Here is a 19,588-nt window from a genome sequence, read left to right on the forward strand (position 1 = left end):
ATTTCCTCGTGGATGGTATGGTGTAGTTCTTATTTTGTGAATTCCAGCCATTTTGCAGAGTTCTTTTATTGTGCGTGACTCAAAGTCTCGTCCTTGATCACTATGGAGCTTTTCTGGGATACCATAATGAACCAGAAAACTGTCCCAGAGACATTTGGCGACAGTCTTTGCTTTTTGGTTTGGAGTGGGGACAGCGACAGCGTACTTGGTAAAGTGATCTGTTATTACCAGGATGTCTTTGGTTCTGCTCCTGTCGGGTTCCAGTGATAAAAAGTCCATGCAAACCAGTTCCAGAGGTCGATAACTTCGAATGTTCACCAGGGGTGCCGCTCTTTCAGGTAAGGCTTTTCGTTTGGTGCATCTCTCACATGTCTTCACTTTATTCCACACATCATTGGCCATTTTTGGCCAGTAGAATCTTCGACGTACGAGGTCAAGAGTACGTTCGATGCCCAAATGACCCATCTGGTCATGCAGTTCTGACAGTACTTCAGCCCGAAATTTCTGAGGTAACACTAACTGGTGATAGAGCTGGTCCCCAACTTGCCTCCTCCTCACGAGAATGGCGTTTTGGAGCTCCAGGCGATGTTGGTCTCGGAGTAGAAGGGGCAGTTCTGGGAGTTCATCCCGCAAGACGGGAGGTGGGCTTTCCCCAGTCTCTAGCAGCAATATGACATGCCTCAGGGTCTGGTCTTCCCTCTGTCTCTCAGCGATTTCAGCATTCGTCAGCTGAGGAACAACAGGAGGTGCAAACTGAGTGTCGTTGACGAAGCTGTCAGGCAAACTGTCGGCATGGGCAGTTAGTGACTGGATGAGTGCGGTGGTGGACATCTTTTCAGCCGTACTATAAACGAGCTGCCGGTCACAAAGGGCCTTGACTGTGTGTTGATCGATGGAAATTGAGGAAGACTGATCCAGATGATGTTGGGCAAATCGGAGAATTCTCTCCCTCTCCTTTTGGGACATCTGGTCATTGGAGAGTTCTCCATGTGGCCTGCGAGAGAGAGCATCAGCATCTGGATTTTGCCTACCAGATCTGTACATGATTTTGAATGAAAATGTAGAAAGGGCAGAGAGCCAACGGTAACTGGTGGCATCTAATTTAGCAGAGGTAAGTAGATAGGTGAGTGGGTTGCTGTCAGTAATGACAGTGAAGTTGGTGCCGTAGAGATAGTCATGAAACTTCTCCGTAACAGCCCACTTGAGAGCCAGAAATTCCAGTTTGTGAGCTGGATATTTGGACTCACACCTCGACAGACCCCGACTCGCATAAGCAATCACCTGGTTTTGTCCTTGTTGCTCCTGGTACAGAATAGCTCCTAGCCCAGTAGAACTAGCATCTGTATGGAGAAGGTAAGGCTTCTGGGGATCGGCGAAAGCAAGTACTGGTGCTGTCGTGAGTTTTTTGATAATTGTGTCAAAGGCTTGTTGACATGCAGGAGTCCAGCGACTGGCAAGTGGTTCCTTAGGATCCAAATATTGCTCTCGCTTGAAGGTGGCTCTGAGTTTCCGCTGTGATGGAGGATATCCAGCAGTAAGGTCATGCAAAGGTTTAACGATGTTAGAGTAGCCTTGGATGAACCTACGGTAATATCCTGCGAAACCCAGGAAAGAGCGAAGTTCTTTAAGATTCTTTGGAATCGGCCAGGACTTAAGTGTCTCGATTTTATCTGGATCTGTCTGCACACCATCCTTTGACACAACATGCCCCAGGTATTTAACGGATTTCTGGAAAAACATGCACTTTTCAACTGAGAGCTTGAGTCCAAATTCCTTCAGACGGTGAAGGACTTTCAGTAGTCTCCTCTCATGCTCTTCAAGCGTTGGTGCAAAAATAATCAAGTCGTCAATGAAGACCAAGACTTCTTTCAAGTTCATTTCTCCCATGCACTTTTCCATTAGTCGTTGGAAGGTACTGGGTGCGTTTGTGACTCCCTGGGGCATTCTGTTGAACTCATAGAATCCAAGTGGACATACAAATGCTGTTTTGCTCTTGTCTTCCTCCTCCATTTCAATCTGATAATAACCAGATTTAAGGTCAAGGACTGAAAACCATTCTGATCCAGAGAGAGCTGTAAAAGTATCCTCCAACTTTGGCAATGCATATGCATCTTTGATGGTCTGCAGATTTAGTTTCCGGTAATCAATGCAGAGCCGCACACTCCCATTCTTCTTTCGCACCACGACAATGGGTGATGCAAAAGGTGACTCTGACTCTCTGATGACCCCAGAGTCAACCAGCTCCTTCAGGTGTTGGCGCACCGCATCCAGATCTTGAGGATGGATTGGTCTTGGGCGCTGTTTGAAGGGAGTAGGGTCAGAGAGCTTGATCTGATGTTTCACTTTGTTGGTTTTCCCAAAGTCAAGGTCGTGTTTTGCAAAGACATCATGGAGGGCGTTTAACTTCTCAGTAATACGACTCTTCCATTCCGGTGTTAAGGGGGAGTTACCAAAGTTGAAGTTGAACCCAGAGGTCACAGGGTTAGGAGGCATACTGTCATGACTCCTTTCCTGACACTGAATAGACTGAATGGCACTGATCTCCGCAATGATGGCTTTGGCTGGGAGGGTTACATCATGATCAGACTGGTTGCAGATTACCACAGGTAAGTGGTATGGCTGGTGAGAAGGGAAATCCATGACACAAGACGGGACCATTAAGCCACCTGGCAGAGGTGACGAAGTCGGATGTTCCACCAACACAGCCTTCTCGGCCTGGAGGCAGCGTCCGCAAATTAACCCCTCCAAGGCAACAGTTTTTCCAGCTGGGATGGTCTGTGGTCCGTCAGTGTGCAGCTTGATGATTCCGTGATGGTTACTGTTGGCCAGTCTGTATCGTTGCTCAAGGATTTTCAGCACCGCTCTGTATCCATGTGGCGCTGGAATGGAGGGTTGTTGGTCTGAGAATGCTTTCTCATATGCCAAGTCCAGAGTGTTCGTACCAATCAGTATTGACGGCTGTTGAGCTGATTGGACATCAGGAACTACCAGGGCAAGTGTGTCAACAGCTGTGGTGGAACCCAAGAAGTCGGGAGGGAAAGTGACGTTCAGCTCCACATAACCAAGGTATGGAACAGCTTGGCCTTCTATCTCCAGGAGATTTTTCAGAGGTTGTATTTCATGGTCAGAAAGATAATCATGGTGGAAGGAGTGAGAGATGGTGGTTACCTGAGACCCAGTGTCTAACAGGCAGTTGAATACAGTTCCTCCAATCGTGACCTGTGCTGTGCTTCTGGTTCCAATGAGTCCTTTAGGCAATGTGATGGAATGTCCATCCTGCTTGTAACTGGGACATGGGTCGACTGCAGCCTCCGTCTGTCCCTCCACAGAGACTGCCTCTAGTTTGACGATTTGTGATTGCTGTCCCAAGCCTGCTGTCTTTTTTCAAGTTGTTTCTTCTTTTTCAGAACCAGTGTCGGGTTCGGAGGGTTGGCGCATCCTGCTGACATGTGCCCATCCTCTCCACATTTAAAGCAGTAGCCTGCTCTAGGCCGGGAACTGGTTGCACTGCTGCAGGGTCTTGGTTGTGCTGATCTGAGTTGAGGTGGTGCTGGCTTGGAGAATTGAGATTTCTGTGAGAGAAGAGCAGCCATTTGACTCTGCAGTTTCTGCATCTGTTGCTTCAGCTCATTAATAGCCTTGGTGTCTGAATGGCTACAAGCACATGTGCTCTGCGAATGAACAGCGGCACGAGGCTTGGATGCAGTTAGGTGCTTCTTCATGAGATTCTCCTTGGCCAGCTGTCTACCCTCCTCAGTTCGAAGCAGTAGGAGGAGCTCTGCAAAATATGGGGGATCGCTCCTCAAGTTCTCCAACTGTAGTTTGTTTAGGATATCGCTATCCCAGCATCCTCGACAAAACTGCTTGAGTAAATGTTTGTTGAAGTCTGAAGACAAGATACCACCTCTTTTCATCACAGTGTTCAATGTGAGTTGTAAACGTTGCAAAAAAGCAGAGGGTTTCTCACCCGGGTCCTGTAACGTATTCAGGAATTGAGCAAACAACTCTTCACCATCTTGTACTAAAGCAAAAGCAGAATCCAACACTTTTAAATAGATGGATGGAATTGTGTTTGAGCCCAGCCCTTTCACAACATCTGCTGCTGGAGGTAGCAAACTTTCAAGGATGCGACGAGTGATCTGTAGAGGTGCCAAATTTGGATCTGCTAACAGCAGTTCAATGTGAGATCTCCAGGTCTCATAATCTGTTTCGTTGGCTGGTTTGGGGATCTTCCCAGAGAAAGGACGAAGTCTGAATGCAGGTACGGTGTCTGTTTTTACAACATGCTCCACCACTACTTTTTGTATTTCTGGGGGGTTCATTTCAGTCTGTGACAGTGAAAATCTTTGTGGATGTGGCAGTGACCCTTGTTGGTCAGGTGAGGGATTGCTGGTAGCTGTCTCAGGGATTGTGGAGTGTCCAGACAACGACCCCTGCTGGCCAGGCAGAGATGATGCAGGCTCCACAATTTGGACTGAGGCTCCCTCTAAGTCACTGTCTTGTTCGATTCCTTCCAGATGCTCACTAATTTGTCCCATCATTTCCCGCAGAATATCTGGAAAATCCCTGCCGCTGCGGCGTGCAAGTTGCTTGAGCTCCCCGAGGTAATCTGCAGGGGTCCTGACTCCTCCTGTGGCTGTGCATTCTGCGGCAAGCGATCTTACACAAAAAGTCAAAGCCGAGTGATTCTTTGACTGATGAGTATATGGGAAAACCGTATTAAGAGCAGTTAACGCAGAACTATCACAATATTCAACGATCAGGTTTTTGTAAAAAACACTATTTGCGTCATCCACGAAAATAACCGTTTTTATACGACCATATTGTTTCAAATAATCAAGAATTTCCTCATCTTTCTCAGTGTTCGTGGCACCAGAAACAATGACAGAATGTGCAACATTGACCCCACTTTCCTGAATAAACTTCATTTTTTCTTGTCGCGGACCTTATCAAAACCACAGAAAATACTGAATATCAAATTACATCAAATAACACAAAAAAAGCCCACTCATTCACCCATCAGGCTCCTGGCTGGTTCGCCACGTGTAACGCTAAGTTATTTAAGGACTAGTTTATGTCAATGGATGAATTTACTGACTGACGCGCAGAGGAAATAGTTCTTTATGGAGCCCAGATGGTGTGAATGATGAGACCAAAAACTGCAATGTCTTGTACCAAAAATATATTGAATAAATAGGGGAAAGGGGAAATGGAACAAAATAATTAACACAACACACAACGTAAATGTCCACAATTAAATAATAAATCAGTGCTGTGATTTTTCTGTGCAAGAGTCCTTTTGCTAAGAGTCCTTTTTTTTTTTTTGGTCCTTTTCTTTTTAAAGTTCACTTTTAAGGTATTCCTCCTTAGGGTCCAGCTTCATACAAGGGGGAAATATGTCCGTAATCCAAAGACGGCTAAGTGGGGGAAAAGAAAGAATGGTCCTACCGGCTCGCCACTTCAATATGAAGAAGATCAATTCAAAGAGGGAAAAAAAAACCTGACCTGTAGGTCAGAAAAATGTCCATTAGCACATCAAGTTCAATTCAGTTTACCGGTAAACAAGTATATTCTTCTGCATGTCTAGGTAACAATGCAAACCATAAATCATCATCAATCCATGTACAACAGTTAAATCATTAATCATCTTAGCTACGTAGCTTAATCTATACATTCCAGTAGCGTTCGCTACAAACAATACAAAAACAACAATAAAGGAAAACAACTGTCTAACAGACAGCATAGCCGAATTCAAGGCAACACATAACAATAATCATTCAATCGCACTTTGTTTCAAAGTAAGCCCATAAAAATGCTTAAGTAAAGAAAGTGTTCAAAAACAGCGGTTTTTGAACCGGAGTTCTGCTTGCGGTGGGAGCGCTGCCGCACAAAGTCATTTTTTAATCGCGAAAACGATCGGCTGGTTACTGACAACCAAAGGTTGAAAGATATTAAGGACACTTACCGCTGAGTTTAAAGTTTAAAGATGAATTGAGGGGAGAAAACGCTTTGTTTTCCAACACCGTTCTAAATGCCATAAGCTCACAGCCACAGCAGGAGTCGAACCCGGAAGTATCCCTCCACAGCCGGTTTTCAGAGTTTCCGCGACATGGAAGGAGCCAATCAGAAGAGGGACCTCAAATCAGCTGACGTGGGTCATGTGACAGGGAGTAGTTGATATGGGTTACATTTGCATGTGTAACAGATATTAAATAAATGTCAAAACTAGTGTGAGCATGTCAAAAAAGCTTATTTTTAGAATGTACTCACATTTCCTGGAGTATACTGTATGTGTGTACAACCCAGTATCCCAGCAAAGCGTGAAATGAACAGAGTGGAGCGGCGTGTCTATTACACGCTTTGCCGTGATACTGGGTTGGTATGTAAACATTGAGTTAGTTATAAGAATCTTTATATAGGCAATCTGAAACAGGTGGGCAGGATTATGGCAGTCCAGTGTTATGATAGGAGGTGGTGAGTAAGCACTTAAAGTATGCTATAACGGGATTACCTTGCGATGGGCTAAAAGTTTGCATGTGTGTGTTTAAAAAAGAAAATTGGGACATTATCAGTATTTCTACAATATGAGGGCCATGTTTGTCATCGCCTGCACACATGCATGCATGCATGCATCCATCCATCCATCCATTTGCTTCCGCTTATCCTTTTCAGGATCGCGGGGGCGCTGGAGCCTATCCCAGCTGTCATAGGGCGAGAAGCGGGGTACACCCTGGACAGGTCGCCAGTCTGTCGCAGGGCCAACACAGAGACAGACAACCATTCACGCTCACATTCACTCCCACATTTACACCTATGGCCAATTAACCTATCCCCACAAACTGCATGTCTTTGGACAGATATGTACACATGCATAATTGTCCAAATCCACACAGTCACAAACAGAAACATTATGTGTGGAGGTGTGGAGATCCTAAATAGGTTTGAAACTTGATAGTATCTCCAAAGAAAGCATAGCTCTACTGTGAAGTTAGCAGTGCAGCAGAGTTGGAAAACACACAAATAGGACTGCATATTGGCATGAGGCCACTCATAAATGTCTTTGTTGTCATGATAACCAATAAACTAGCAGCTAAACTCCTCCATTTAGTTTCAGTATTTTAACACTGCTGCAATTGAGTTCATTAATACTACTTAGTACACAAGCACAAAAAGGCAATAACAATTTAACTGTTGTTATGTTTTGCATGAAAAACTGTTAGAACAGTGTCCATTTAATCGGGTTAAATAACACCCCTTTTCAAATGCGATTAAAATGTTTAAAAGCATACAGGGAACACGGTGAGTGCTGTCAGTAAACATGTACTTAATCTCATTAAAACTGCTGAAAACTGCACTGCAGTATATAACTATGATTTGGCAATCTTTGATCAGTCAGATTAATCACTGCTGTCTTTTAAATGTAATGCTTTTAGCATGGCATGGACTTGTGCATGCATTCGATGGTACTAGCACCTCCATTTATTTTGTTGTTATGTGCAAGATTTTGCAGCCAGTCATGGAGATTGTTTAAGTTGAGGCACCAAGAAAATTAAAGAAATACAAGACCTGTTTGTGCGAGGGTGTAATGATCAATGGTCACTTTTGTAATGCACTACAAGCAAAGTTGATCTGACTTGTTGGCTTGTTAGATAGCTGGATATTTAACATGAACTTTAAACACATAAAGAAGAGAAGAAAAGACATAAAACTATTAAGTAAACTGTCCAAAGCGTCCATGTGTATGTTTGTGTGCGTCTGTGTGTGAGAATTCCCAGAAGTCGTCTAACATGCTGGAGGTGACCCTTTCTGCTGACAAGTTAAATGATGAATAATGACTGTGCACCTTGAAAAAGACCAAGACGCACAGACACACCAGTGTAAGCACGCAGAGTGTGAAGGCTCATGCTGTTCTGGGTTTATTGCTTATTATTTTGTGTGTGCGTGTGTGTGTGTGTGTGTGTGTGTAGCGAGCGCCCCAGCCTCCCCCAGAGAGATGATGAGTCTGAAGGAACGCAAGATGGACTACGATTCCACGGCAACCAACGCCGGTTTCCATAGCAACAAAGGAGAGCACACATCCCGGAAAGACGGCATGGCAGGTGTGTGTATGTGTGTGTGATGGAGATGAATTAAATGATTCTATTTTATCCCCCTCTTTATCTTTCCTTCTCCTCTATATTCATTCCCTATTTCCTCTTTCACTTATCTGCCTTTTTTCAGCTTCACACCATTTCTCTTCTCACACACTTTGATTCTTCTCAATCTTCTCCTGTCTTCCTTTCCAGTTTCTTTCTTCCCGTGCCTTCTTGTTATCTCTTCACTCTATTAGCTTCCACGCTCCCTTTATGTCTATTTATTTATTTTCTATTTTTTAATGTTTTCTATTTTTTCCATCTCTTTCTCTTATGATAAATTCTTTATGTGACAAGTAGCACACTAAGAAGCTTTGAAACTCTCATAAGTTATTGTCAGATATCTGATAGGTATTATTAGTAGCTATTTTTGTCATTAATTGAAAAAGTGGTATAATTTTTATTTTTATTTTATCCATCAAGTTCAAATTTCCTGTGGGACATCTACACTGTTCCGAAACTCTTACCTGACTGCCAGCGATGATATCAAGCAAAACCAGGTGAGTTAATGCTGCTCTGTGAATCCACTTTTCTGTATGCATATGTAGCAATACACCACCACAGCGTTTTAGCAGTGCATGCATTTCAGGGGTTTTTTAACAGAGATAGCAGCAGAATAGAAAACGCACAAATATATGCACACAAAAGGTGTCCCAGTGTGATAAGAGATGTGCTGGCAGAGTGTGCAATGGAGGCACACCCTCAGCTCAAGCAGTATCAAACGACTGCAACCTGAAACCACACCCGACTGGCAATTAAAGTCATTACCTCAGTTGATTGCACTAATTATTTGCTCTTGGTAAATGACTCTGCTGGTACCGAGGGAAGGGAAATAAAAGGCATCAGAGCCATTGACTTTGAAATTTTGGCCCGATTTCTTCATCACTTATAAGTTTCTAATTAAAGTATAAGTTCATTTGTACGGGTACGAACTTTTAACACTGGCAGTTAAACATGTAAACACGTTTTCCTCACGCGGCTGCACACGCGTGCGCTCACACACACAGACACACGCACACAACTGGCCTGTGCGAGTTATAGTGTTATAGTGTTAGAGATGCATTGCCGCCTTCGACGCCTGCATGTAATAGAGAATTCACAGCATGAACCCCTTCCCCACTGATTCCTTTCTGAGCTCTTTACCCATACAGCCTGCCTTTCAAAACCTTTTGTCCCTTGTGTTCACTCTTACCTGTCACTCTCCTTTCCATCGCTCCCTCTTTATCTCTCTCCCCTTTTCTTCCACTCCCACCTTTCCTCCCGTTACCCACATGTCTTTGACTCTCCATTCTTTTCTTTGCTGCACCTCACCCCCCCCACCTACCACTCTTTCACTTCAACCACTCCCCGCCAGGGTCCAGCCCAGCCCTGCGTCGTGCCCCCTCAGCCCCAGCTGGACAGTCCGTCAGCAGCCGTGCTAAAAGACTACGACCCCTACCCTCCCCCTCCCTCCTTCCCCCAGCCTCAGCCACCGCAGCCTCCACCTCACAGCCAGAGCCGGAGCTTTGACGAGGCCTACTACGAGGACCAAGGACCACCGCCACCTCCGCCACCCCAGCCACAGCCACCGATCCAGGCTCAGGCCCAGCCTCAGGCCCCACCCCAGCAACCTCCAATCTCCACCGGACCACCCAGGGACCCGCGGGAAGATCTGCGCATGCATCTGGGCCTCAAATCAACCGGCAACTACGTAGACTTCTACTCGGCCTCTCGGCCATACAGCGAACTAAACTACGAGACCAGCCACTATCCGGCCTCACCTGACTCCTGGGTCTAGTTAGACTACAGTGTTGGGGGGCAAGAAAGAGTCTGTGTGTGCTTGTGTGAAAGGGATTATTTTTGCAAGACATCAGCAGTGATTATACGTGGTATTTTGAAAGCGATCTTGTAGCCAGTGGCAGGAAATTTATGTTCTCTAAAATAAGTGGGATAGCAGAGCTGGATGGGGATAGGAAGTAAAGTCAGGTCGAGCAACAAAGAGAGACTGCATGTGCATGTGAACTTTTTTTTCCAGACCAGTTTATTTCTTTAAAGTCAGCTCCATTTCACCAGTGAGTGGAGCTAGTGGAAGTAGATATGACAAAGTGTGTTTGACAGTTTGAACTAAGAGTAGGAAACAGAATATAAAAAGAGAGAAAATGACCAGGCGGATAGAGTATGCAGATGTCAAGAGAGAAGAAGAGGGCGCTAGGATAAAGAAATAAGCAGCAGTTGAGGGAGCGTTCTTACTCTGTAGGAGCAAAGAGCTGTCTGACCTAAGGAGGAGATGAGAGACAAAGATGGCATGAGGGTTCTTGAAGAGGTCAGGAAGAATAAAAGCACAGAAAAAGATGAAAGCACATCAGGCAACAAGCAAGAAGTGGATGTTTACCATTTCACCCAAGTGACAAACGTAGCACTGCTTTTATCCCCCTTTTTTGTTGCAATGGCCTTGCCGCCTCCAGAGGCTTCTGAATTTGCGTTCAAGGAATGTCATCTTCAAGAGACTTCTTTTTTTGTCGTCATTCTTTTACATCTTTTTTATTTGTACTTTTCTAAATTTTCACTTTCAGCAAAACAAAAAGAAACTTTTTATTTTCTGTGTACAGTAAAAGGTGATATAGTGTGTATATTACACGTTTTTGATGGGCCACTTATACAAACATAATTTATTTTCCATGACTGACTGCTGACTGAAACATCAAAAGCAACAAAAAATAAGCGAAATGTGAACACGAGAATCAGACCTGACAGACATCATCAGGATGGGTGTCAGCAGACACTTTTGTTTTGGCCCCCCTTTCCTTTCCCAGGAAGAGAGGAAGCACTGCGATATTTGTGTTTTTCTCTCTCCGTCGAGTGAATTTTGTCATGGACACAGTAAAGAGCAGTTCAAAGCTGCCAAAGCATCAGTTTGGCAGAGCAGCATTGTTCCAGAGTCCCCGTCAACTAAAGTGCTTTTTCACTGCCTAAAGATTATATGTGTATGTTTAAAGCACACTCTCTGTCTTTGGAAAGGTTTGTCTTTTCACTTTGGGGAATCTGACATGTTTGACAATGTCAACTTTTAGTGGTTTGTCATCATCACCTCTGCATAAAAAAAAACCAAACTGTTTCAAGTTTTTTTTTTTCACATCAGTGAAAGCCGCCAGTATTGTACATCTCAGTGTACAGTAGAGACAAAGGAAGACGAGAGAGAAAGGTCTTGTGCCAAACTTTGACACACAGTGGACCAGTCCAAGAGGACTTTAAAAGGAAATTTTTGTCGACGTTTACAGACGACGTAGACTGGCCGACTCACTCTGCTGTTTGTAACTTTTATTTTCTTGTGTTTTTGATCAGGTGAAGCTGTACTTATTGCTGGGAATCATGGGTAATGTCTCTCTCCCGTAGATGTACAGACCTGCCTCTCCGTGTTGGCTGAGCACATGTGGGTGTGTATGCGGATGTGTGTGTGGGCGGGGGGGTTGACGTGTGTGCGCACGCGTGTGTTTGTGTACCAGAGGTGTGGACTCGAGTCACATGACTTGGACTCGAGTCAGACTCGAGTCATTAATTTTATGACTTTAGACTTGACTTGAAAAAATGTTCTAAGACTTGTGACTTGACTTGGACTTTTACACCAATGACTTGGGACTTGAATTGGACTTGAACCGGTTTACTTGAAAAGACTTGATATTTTACCCCAAATATAAAATTTAACATGCATATTATATGGAGATTGAAAATGTGACGTCATTCACGGGTAGAACCGCAAAGGATTCTGGGAACTCGTGGCAAGCGGTACTAGCGCACGCAGGCTTTCAATTAAAATCAGTCACACAGCGATAAAAAGAAACACAAAAATGTCAAGAAGCTGTTGTATTATTAACTGCAATAGCCGGTCGAATGACAGCCACGGGAAGCCGACGGGTAAAGAGATCGGTTGTTATCGGATTACGTCGTTGAAGAGAAATTGTTCGAGCCATGTTTCCGAAGTAACAAAGAGGCGACTGGATTGCAGCCATTCAAAGATCAAATATAACGTCCTAGAACACTCCAGCTCACAGGTTAGTCTGCTCCAAGCATTTACACAAAGGTCAGTCTGCTGTTGTAGTTAATACGTCATTTTTCTTAACATAATTGGTGATATAGGTTACAAGCAAGTCTGGCGCTGAACAGAAATTGTCGCGCTATGCTCCTTTATTTATTGTGTTTATTGTGCATAAATAGTAAATTATCCTGACACAATATTGCGTTTCGCTTCTGTTATTATGGTACACTGACAAAAACACATACTTTTATTCACAGGATAAAACAGGTTTTTTGTATCACTAATTGTCCAGTACGATTACAGCATACAATATTATTGTCACTGCTACATTTCTGTGATGCTACCAGAAATTATTTCCACTACTAATTAATTACCGTTGAGCTCAAAGGTTATATTAATAAACGGTTAACGAATGTGTATTTATGAAGACGATTTGTGAGACTGGTAAACTTATGATACGTACGATGGTCTTTCGTTCTACACGGTGCATTTCAAGGTCCTGCACCCATCCGTCGGTAAACTGTACCTGGGCTTGTTGCAGTGACCGGAAGTTACTAAACTTCATGAGTGTATGCACTCACTCCAAGAACCGTATAATTATAAATATGCATATAAATATGCTAAGATGAGATAGCTGACTTCATCTAACTAGCAAATGTTTTCCAGGCTACGTTGGTGATACAGTTTTTTTTAATGTGTATGATATTTTTGTCATGCGATTTTAAAGCTGGTCCTACAACCGCATCCAAGAATAACATGCAGCGTATCTCAGAACTGTCGGTGAAAACTATTCTTGGAGCTAGGTTTAATTGAGCTGCATTTTAAAGAGGTGCAATTTCACAATTTGTGTATATTTTCTAAGTTCACTATTTTGTATGTGTTGAGAAAAACACAGATTTTAAAATTACATGGTCTAACATTTACATTTAGCATATAACTGCAACATTATTTTTTCGTTTGTTTTTTTTAAAGACTCGAAAGGACTTGAAATTCAAAGTTTCAGACTTGTGACTTGACTCGGACTTTTACACCAGTGACTTGAGACTCGACTCTGACTTGCCTGACATTACTTGAGACTTGACTTGAGACTTGAGGATAAAGACTTGAGACTTACTTGAGACTTGCAAAACAATGACTTGGTCCCACCTCTGTTGTGTACATGTGCATGTATGTGACAGAATGTGTGGCCTGTGTGTACACGTAAACTTGAGCGAGCGTATCTATGCATGCATGTGTGTAGTAGTGTGCGTATGCCTCTGTTGCGTGTATGTGTCTGAGCGTTCCTGTACAAATCAATGTCCAAACAAGGCATTCCTACCGACAGTTTGTCCAGTTTTACAACATGAAAAACCAAGGAAAAAATCACTAGAAGGAATTGTTGATATAGAATGACAAATCTATAAATATATGAATATGAATATAAATATATATATATAAATATATATATAATTTTTATGTGCTGATGTCAGTGTCACTAAATGCAACAAATGTTCGCAGAGAAAACAATTATGTGGTGTACAACAGGACTCTTGTTCACTTGACCTAAACATGGAAACTGCTGATCGGGACCCCCCCACCCCAGTCGAGACAAAAAGAGAAATCCCACCTGAAGATGCTCAGGCTCTGGTGCGAGTTGTGTGTTGTGTGTCCATGCTTCTTAGATGACCCTGCTGAGAGAGGACCGTACTTGAACACAAGGAAAAAATAAAGACTCTTTGCAATCAAACAACACGGTCTCCGATCCTCTTGATGATTTTTTTTTTCTTTTCACAGAAATGTGCATTAGATATATTTTTCTCACAAAGCAAAAGTGCTCACGTGGTGCATGTGTGGGTTAAGCTGACACACTTTGATGTGTTTTTGTTTAATTCACATTCTTGTGTGATTTTCTTCAGTCTGTATTTTGTTCAAAAGGGCTTCAGGTGCCTTTGAAGATGTAATAGCAGAATGTAGGAATATCTTCCTTCCCGTGTTCCTTCTGTGGTATCTGAGGCAGCCTTTAAAATCTGCTCTCATAAAATAAATAAATATAAACAGCAAGTACTTAAATTCATTACATATTAAGTCAAGTGAGATGGGATGATTATTACAGAACAAATACCTTTTTGGAGATTTTAAATACTGTAAATATATAAATTGGCAAGGGGAAAATGTACAGTAACATTAATATCTGTTTATTATTAAAACTGTAATTCTATGTATATATTTACCACTGTGGGCATTTTAAATGTCTATTTGGATTTGACTATCCAATATTTGCTTTTAATAGCTCTAATGCACAAATAACATCAAAGCAAAACTTCTACTATTCAGTTTAACAAAGTTATTGTTCCTGTGTATTTGCAGTGTATTGTACTATAAGTGATAAACACTCACCCGGCTCTTCGTTAGGTACGTCTGTTCAAATGCTCTCTAACGCATATATCTAATCGGCCAATCACATGCCAGCAACTCAGTGCATTCAGGCATGTAGACACAGTCGAGATGACCTGCTGAAGTTAAAACTGCACATCAGAATGGAGTGGAAAGGCGATTAAAGCGACATTGAATATGGCCTGAATGCTGGTGCCAGACAGCCTAGTCTGAGTGTTTCACAAACTGCTGGTCTGCTGGGATTTTCCTGCACAACCATCTCTAGAGTTACAGAGAATGGCTCCAAAAAAGAGAGAGAAAATATCAAGTGAGCGGCAGTTCTCTGGACAAAAGTGCTGATGCTGATGGAAGAGGTCCTACTGCTTCAAGCTGGTTGGAAGGCAACAGTAACAACAATAATCACTCATTACAACATGAGTACACAATGTACTGAACATTGAGCCAGGTGGGTTGTAGCGTTGAGAAACGGACACTAAAGGTACAAGTCACACAAACATTCCCTGGTCTGAGTCTGCTGCGGCACCATGAAAGCATCCATCCTGCCTTGTATCAGCAGTCGAAGCTGCTGGTGGTGGTAAAGTCATGGGAACACTTAGTACCAACTGAGCATTGTTTACGCACCATAGCCTCTCTGAGTATTGCTGCTTACCGTGTCGATCCCATGATGACCACAGTGGACTCATTGTCTGGTTGCACTTTTAGCAGGACAACATGTCACAACGCTCAAATAATCTCAAACTAGTTTCTTGAGCATGATAATGACTTCATTGTACTCAAATAGCCTCCACAGTCACCAGATCTCAATCCAACAGAGCACCTTTGAGATGTGGTGGAATGGGAGATTCACGTCATCATGTCAACGTGGACCAAAATCTGTGAGCAATGTTTCACAGCAATGTTGAAACTCTGACAAGACGAATTAAGGCAGTTCTGAAGGCAAAAAGGAGAGATTTATTTCAGAGGAATAGGAATATATCAGTTTATCTCACCTTAAGACAAAGGGAAACACACCAGGTTGTGCTAAGTTTGTGAGAGGCAAAAAAAACTCATGAAAAGTAACAAGCACTGCAAGCCTCCCACGGCTTTACAATTTAATTAGATTTTTTTAATTAATATTTTCTTGCACTGAAATGGCCATTATTTCTCAGCGCATACTGACTTGCTTCACTGTGGGATTCTCTTAGCCTGATAAATAGACCAACAACAGCCAAATATAAAGAAAATATATCAATAAACTGAAATTAGGCTTTATTGGTATTTAATGGTGTATTTTACTCTATGTGAGCCTGATAGCTCGAGTCACTATATTGCTTAATTCGTAATCTATTTACAAATGGCTTGTAGACAATATTTAAGTTTGATAGGGGTCTTAAAATGTAATTATGTTGCCAGTATAGCGCAAATTCTGAATATAAAGCAACAGTATGACATTAATGGTAAGTTTTGCTACAATTCTTTTTGTTGAATAGTAAATGGTACTGACGTGTTTTTAAGGTTATAATTTTAAATGAATCTGAGAGAAAAATAGTAAGAGTGCACATTGAGATTGTGACATTGCATGCCACAAACTCAGTATTAATTTAATTTACAAAGCACCAACATTAGCATATTTCCACTTCTGTACATCAGGAGCGAACATTACCGAGTTGGTGCAAATTAATTCGGAGGTATTTCATTTATCTTTTAGTGACATAATAAATTTATGGTATTTTAGGAAGAGGTCCACAGACAACAGCGACAAAACACAATAAATTCAAAAAGTCAATAAATTCAAATTCATTTGCTACTGTTGGCCCTGACAAACAACACTGTTAAAATCTTGATACCATCATCTGCTCACACAAACATATTCACTGGGAACTTGACTGACTGCTGCGTGGGAACATGTATGATAATGCTTTGCATGTCAGTCCTTTTCACTCTTTGGCTGATAATGACCCTTTCAAATGCTGTACAGTTAATGTACTTACACAGCGGAGCAGTGATAGGCACGGCAGGGGGCTTAATATTTCACTGTGATGTTGCCCCAGACTGACAGCAGTGGAATGTGCTTAGAGTGGTGTTAATAATGGAAAGATGTATGAAGATGCAGGGGCTCCTACAAGCACCAGCCTCTGTTGTTACACTGTTGACACTGGACAGACATCAAAGATGCAGTAATGGAATTAAATTCCCGTTTTGTGTTTTGCCATTTTTGCATTACCCCTAGTACTTTCATCCCATTCACCCAGATATCAATTTGTATTGAGCTGAACTTGAAGCATATAAAATGAATGAGGCTGGGCTGGGCTGGAGGTAGCAGCGTTTGTTACAATCCATTGGAATTCATGTCCTCCTCCCACATTCCCTCTCTTCCCCTTCTTTGATGCTGTCTAGGTTAGGCCTGTGAAATGTAGTGCTGGGTAATAACTCCATTGCGCTGATTATTAGCCTTCACAATAGAGGCAAGCCTCCTCTGTCTGAGCAAAGTCCTGTAGTGGAAGGCTGGTGTAACTTAATGTGGCATGAAAATAGCTCCTCAATTTTCCTACGCACAGCCTTTCTAGAAACTGCCCTGTAACACCCAGCAGATGCCTCCGGCCTTCACTGTTTCACTCATCGTCTCTTAGCATTCTTTCCTTATATTTCCTTCCTTATAGCATCCCTGGTCATTCGGTCATGACACACCTCAGGATCACAGGTGTGTGTCTACACATGAGCCAGGGAGGATGTAATGGAAGATTTGGTGGAGGAGAGCAGGTTAAATGAGATGTAAGGAAAAAGAGAAGGAGACAGTTATAGTGGGGAGCAGGTGGAGGGTCTGCGATTTATACCGTGAAGATTTAAGTGTGAAATCAATTTGTGTTTAAGGAGAAGTGTGGGTACACAGTGCCACTGTGTGCCAAGGATAAACCTTGAGAAATCACCGTTCTCATCCGTAAAGGACGGATAAGCAGGGGTGGAACTTGAAAGAAGCACAAGGTCCTACCAGTCGACATTGGACATGAAATAATGGACAACAATGTGAGTCGTTGCAGCACCTGCAGGTGTTGAAAAACTTGAAAACTTCAGACCTGTGAAATATAAGAAATATGTTTGAAAATAACTCTGTTCCACTGAGCAATCTGTCAAATGTGTCTGCAACACCTGCAGCTCAAACAAGGACAGCTCAGAACTAAAGTTCACATGCTATAAGTGCTCAGCTTTTTTTTAAAGGTATGAACATGTCACAAGGTAAAATGGTTCTGTGGTTTAGATATATCCTGACACCTTCTGGCATGCCAACTGAATACAACGACCACACCACTGAATCCAAATAGAAGAAGAGTAAAATACCCGGAAACATGTTAATACAGCAGATTAAACAGCGGTTAAATCTACTGTTCAAAAGGGAACATTCATTTTGGAGTGACGTAACTTTATATCTGCTACTTTCCACAGACTGTATGGAAGGCTATCTGTAAAGCTCTGTAGACTTAAAGTGAACTGGAGACACAGAGAATGTTTTTACAAGTAACCATTTTCACCAAAAGCAGAATCAAAGATTGTTATTTTGAACATATTTTCATAGCTTATATAGCAAAACTGGATCAGCACTAGCTTTTCTATGGGCAGAAATCTGTGCCATCAGAAACTGAATTTGAATAAGTTAAATTCGAATTTGAATTGCTCGGATTGAATCTGAATTGTAACTTGAATAAATGCTTTTACAAACTGAATATGAATTAGCCTAATTTTAAATTCAATTTATTGGTTTGAAAATGATCATCACTAAATTGAAATTGAATTTTATATTTTGAAAATGAATTCATTTGCTTTGAAACTGTATTTTATCCTTTAAAAAATTAGCTCTTGAATAATTTCAGTTTCACTTCTCACCATTCAGTTTCAGTTCTACAATTCAGTTTCAGTTCCAAAATTCATCTTTTTGGGACTTACATCCGGTTCCGGTTCAAGAGTAGTCGAGCGCAGATTAATAGAACTACGTTTTACTAGCGGACCGAAAGTGTTACTGACTGGAATCTACAGCGTATTTTAGCTTTATTTATGTCTTACACAGCATCCCAACTCTTTAGCTAACTTCTAGATTCCCGTCAGTAACACTTTCGGTCTGCTAGTAAAACGTAGTTCTATTAATCTGCGCTTGAACCGGAACCGGATGTAAGTGCCAAAAAACTGAATTTTGGAACTGAAATTGAATTGTAGAACTGAAACTGAATGGTGAGAAGTGAATCTGAAATTATTCAAGAGCTAAATTTTTAAAGGATAAAATACAGTCAATCCTATTCATCAGCATTGAACTGAAGCATGGTTTACAAACCTTTTGACTCCATGGACTGGACTGTAGCTGCCGGAAGGGGGAGAGTGAGGGGGAAGAGTGCCACAGACCAGATATGTTAAACTATATCTTAGTTAAAGCAAAATTCAACCTTAACTAGTATATAACCCACATGAAAATCAATGCAAACCATGTTTGTCAGTGACAGGCCCAGTGTGTTTTTAATATCCAGTCTGTTAAAGAGCCTTGTTCTGGTGGCTGTCATTGTCAATCCATGCTGTCGCAAAATCGTTCAGACAAACGTGTGTTCGGTTCACGTGTTTTGACTAAATTTAATATTTGAATGACATCACTCACCTGGTTGGGCTCCAGTGACAGTCTCATACATGCCAAGACTTCACAAGGAATGCAACAATGAATAGACCCGCATTTCAGTGCAACCTGTTTCACACGAGTGATGAAGCCAGACAGTGTCGTTGCTACAGCACCATCAGTGCCCAGCTGATTTTACCAGTCATGCATTTACCCAAGGCCTTTAAGATTTTCTCTCCTGTTGATTTTCTTGGCAGAGTTAAAGCACACAGCGAGTCCTCCCGCAAGTCATTTTGATTGATGTAACTAACATAAACTAATAAAATCACTTTGTTTTCCACGTCTGTAGACTCATCCACCACAGGGATGCAGCGAGTCTGTCAAACAGCTGGCTTTCAACATCTTCTGCTATCTCATCTCGCCGCCTCTTAACTGTGTTCTCCGAGAGGAACGTGCCCAACTTTGCTAGCTGCTGCTTCACCGAAAACAAATGTCGTCTGC

The 19,588-nt window shown here is 42.2% G+C and overlaps 1 protein-coding gene across 4 annotated transcripts in view; it reads left to right on the forward strand.

The window, feature by feature from the left end:
* Positions 1–19,588, forward strand: part of ctnnd2a (catenin (cadherin-associated protein), delta 2a) — a 283,916-nt gene that overhangs the window by 261,895 nt on the left and 2,433 nt on the right. For 2 of the 4 annotated variants that reach the window (XM_086305978.1, XM_086305981.1), the window contains exons 23-25: positions 7,968–8,099; positions 8,556–8,632; positions 9,487–13,784. In XM_086305978.1, the coding sequence (XP_086162104.1) occupies positions 7,968–8,099; positions 8,556–8,632; positions 9,487–9,909 (632 nt within the window). In that variant the 3' untranslated portion in view covers positions 9,910–13,784. Of the gene's footprint in view, positions 1–7,967; positions 8,100–8,555; positions 8,633–9,486; positions 13,785–19,588 lie in introns of those variants that run through there. The other 2 variants (XM_086305982.1, XM_086305983.1) reach the window with 2 other exon arrangements.

The sequence above is a fragment of the Aulonocara sp. 'chitande type north' Nkhata Bay genome, linkage group LG9 (assembly GCF_057382095.1).
Source record: "Aulonocara sp. 'chitande type north' Nkhata Bay isolate Kocher_YH1m ecotype deep benthic linkage group LG9, A_spYH_male_GT1.1, whole genome shotgun sequence".
Classification (NCBI taxonomy): Eukaryota; Metazoa; Chordata; class Actinopteri; order Cichliformes; family Cichlidae; genus Aulonocara; species Aulonocara sp. 'chitande type north' Nkhata Bay.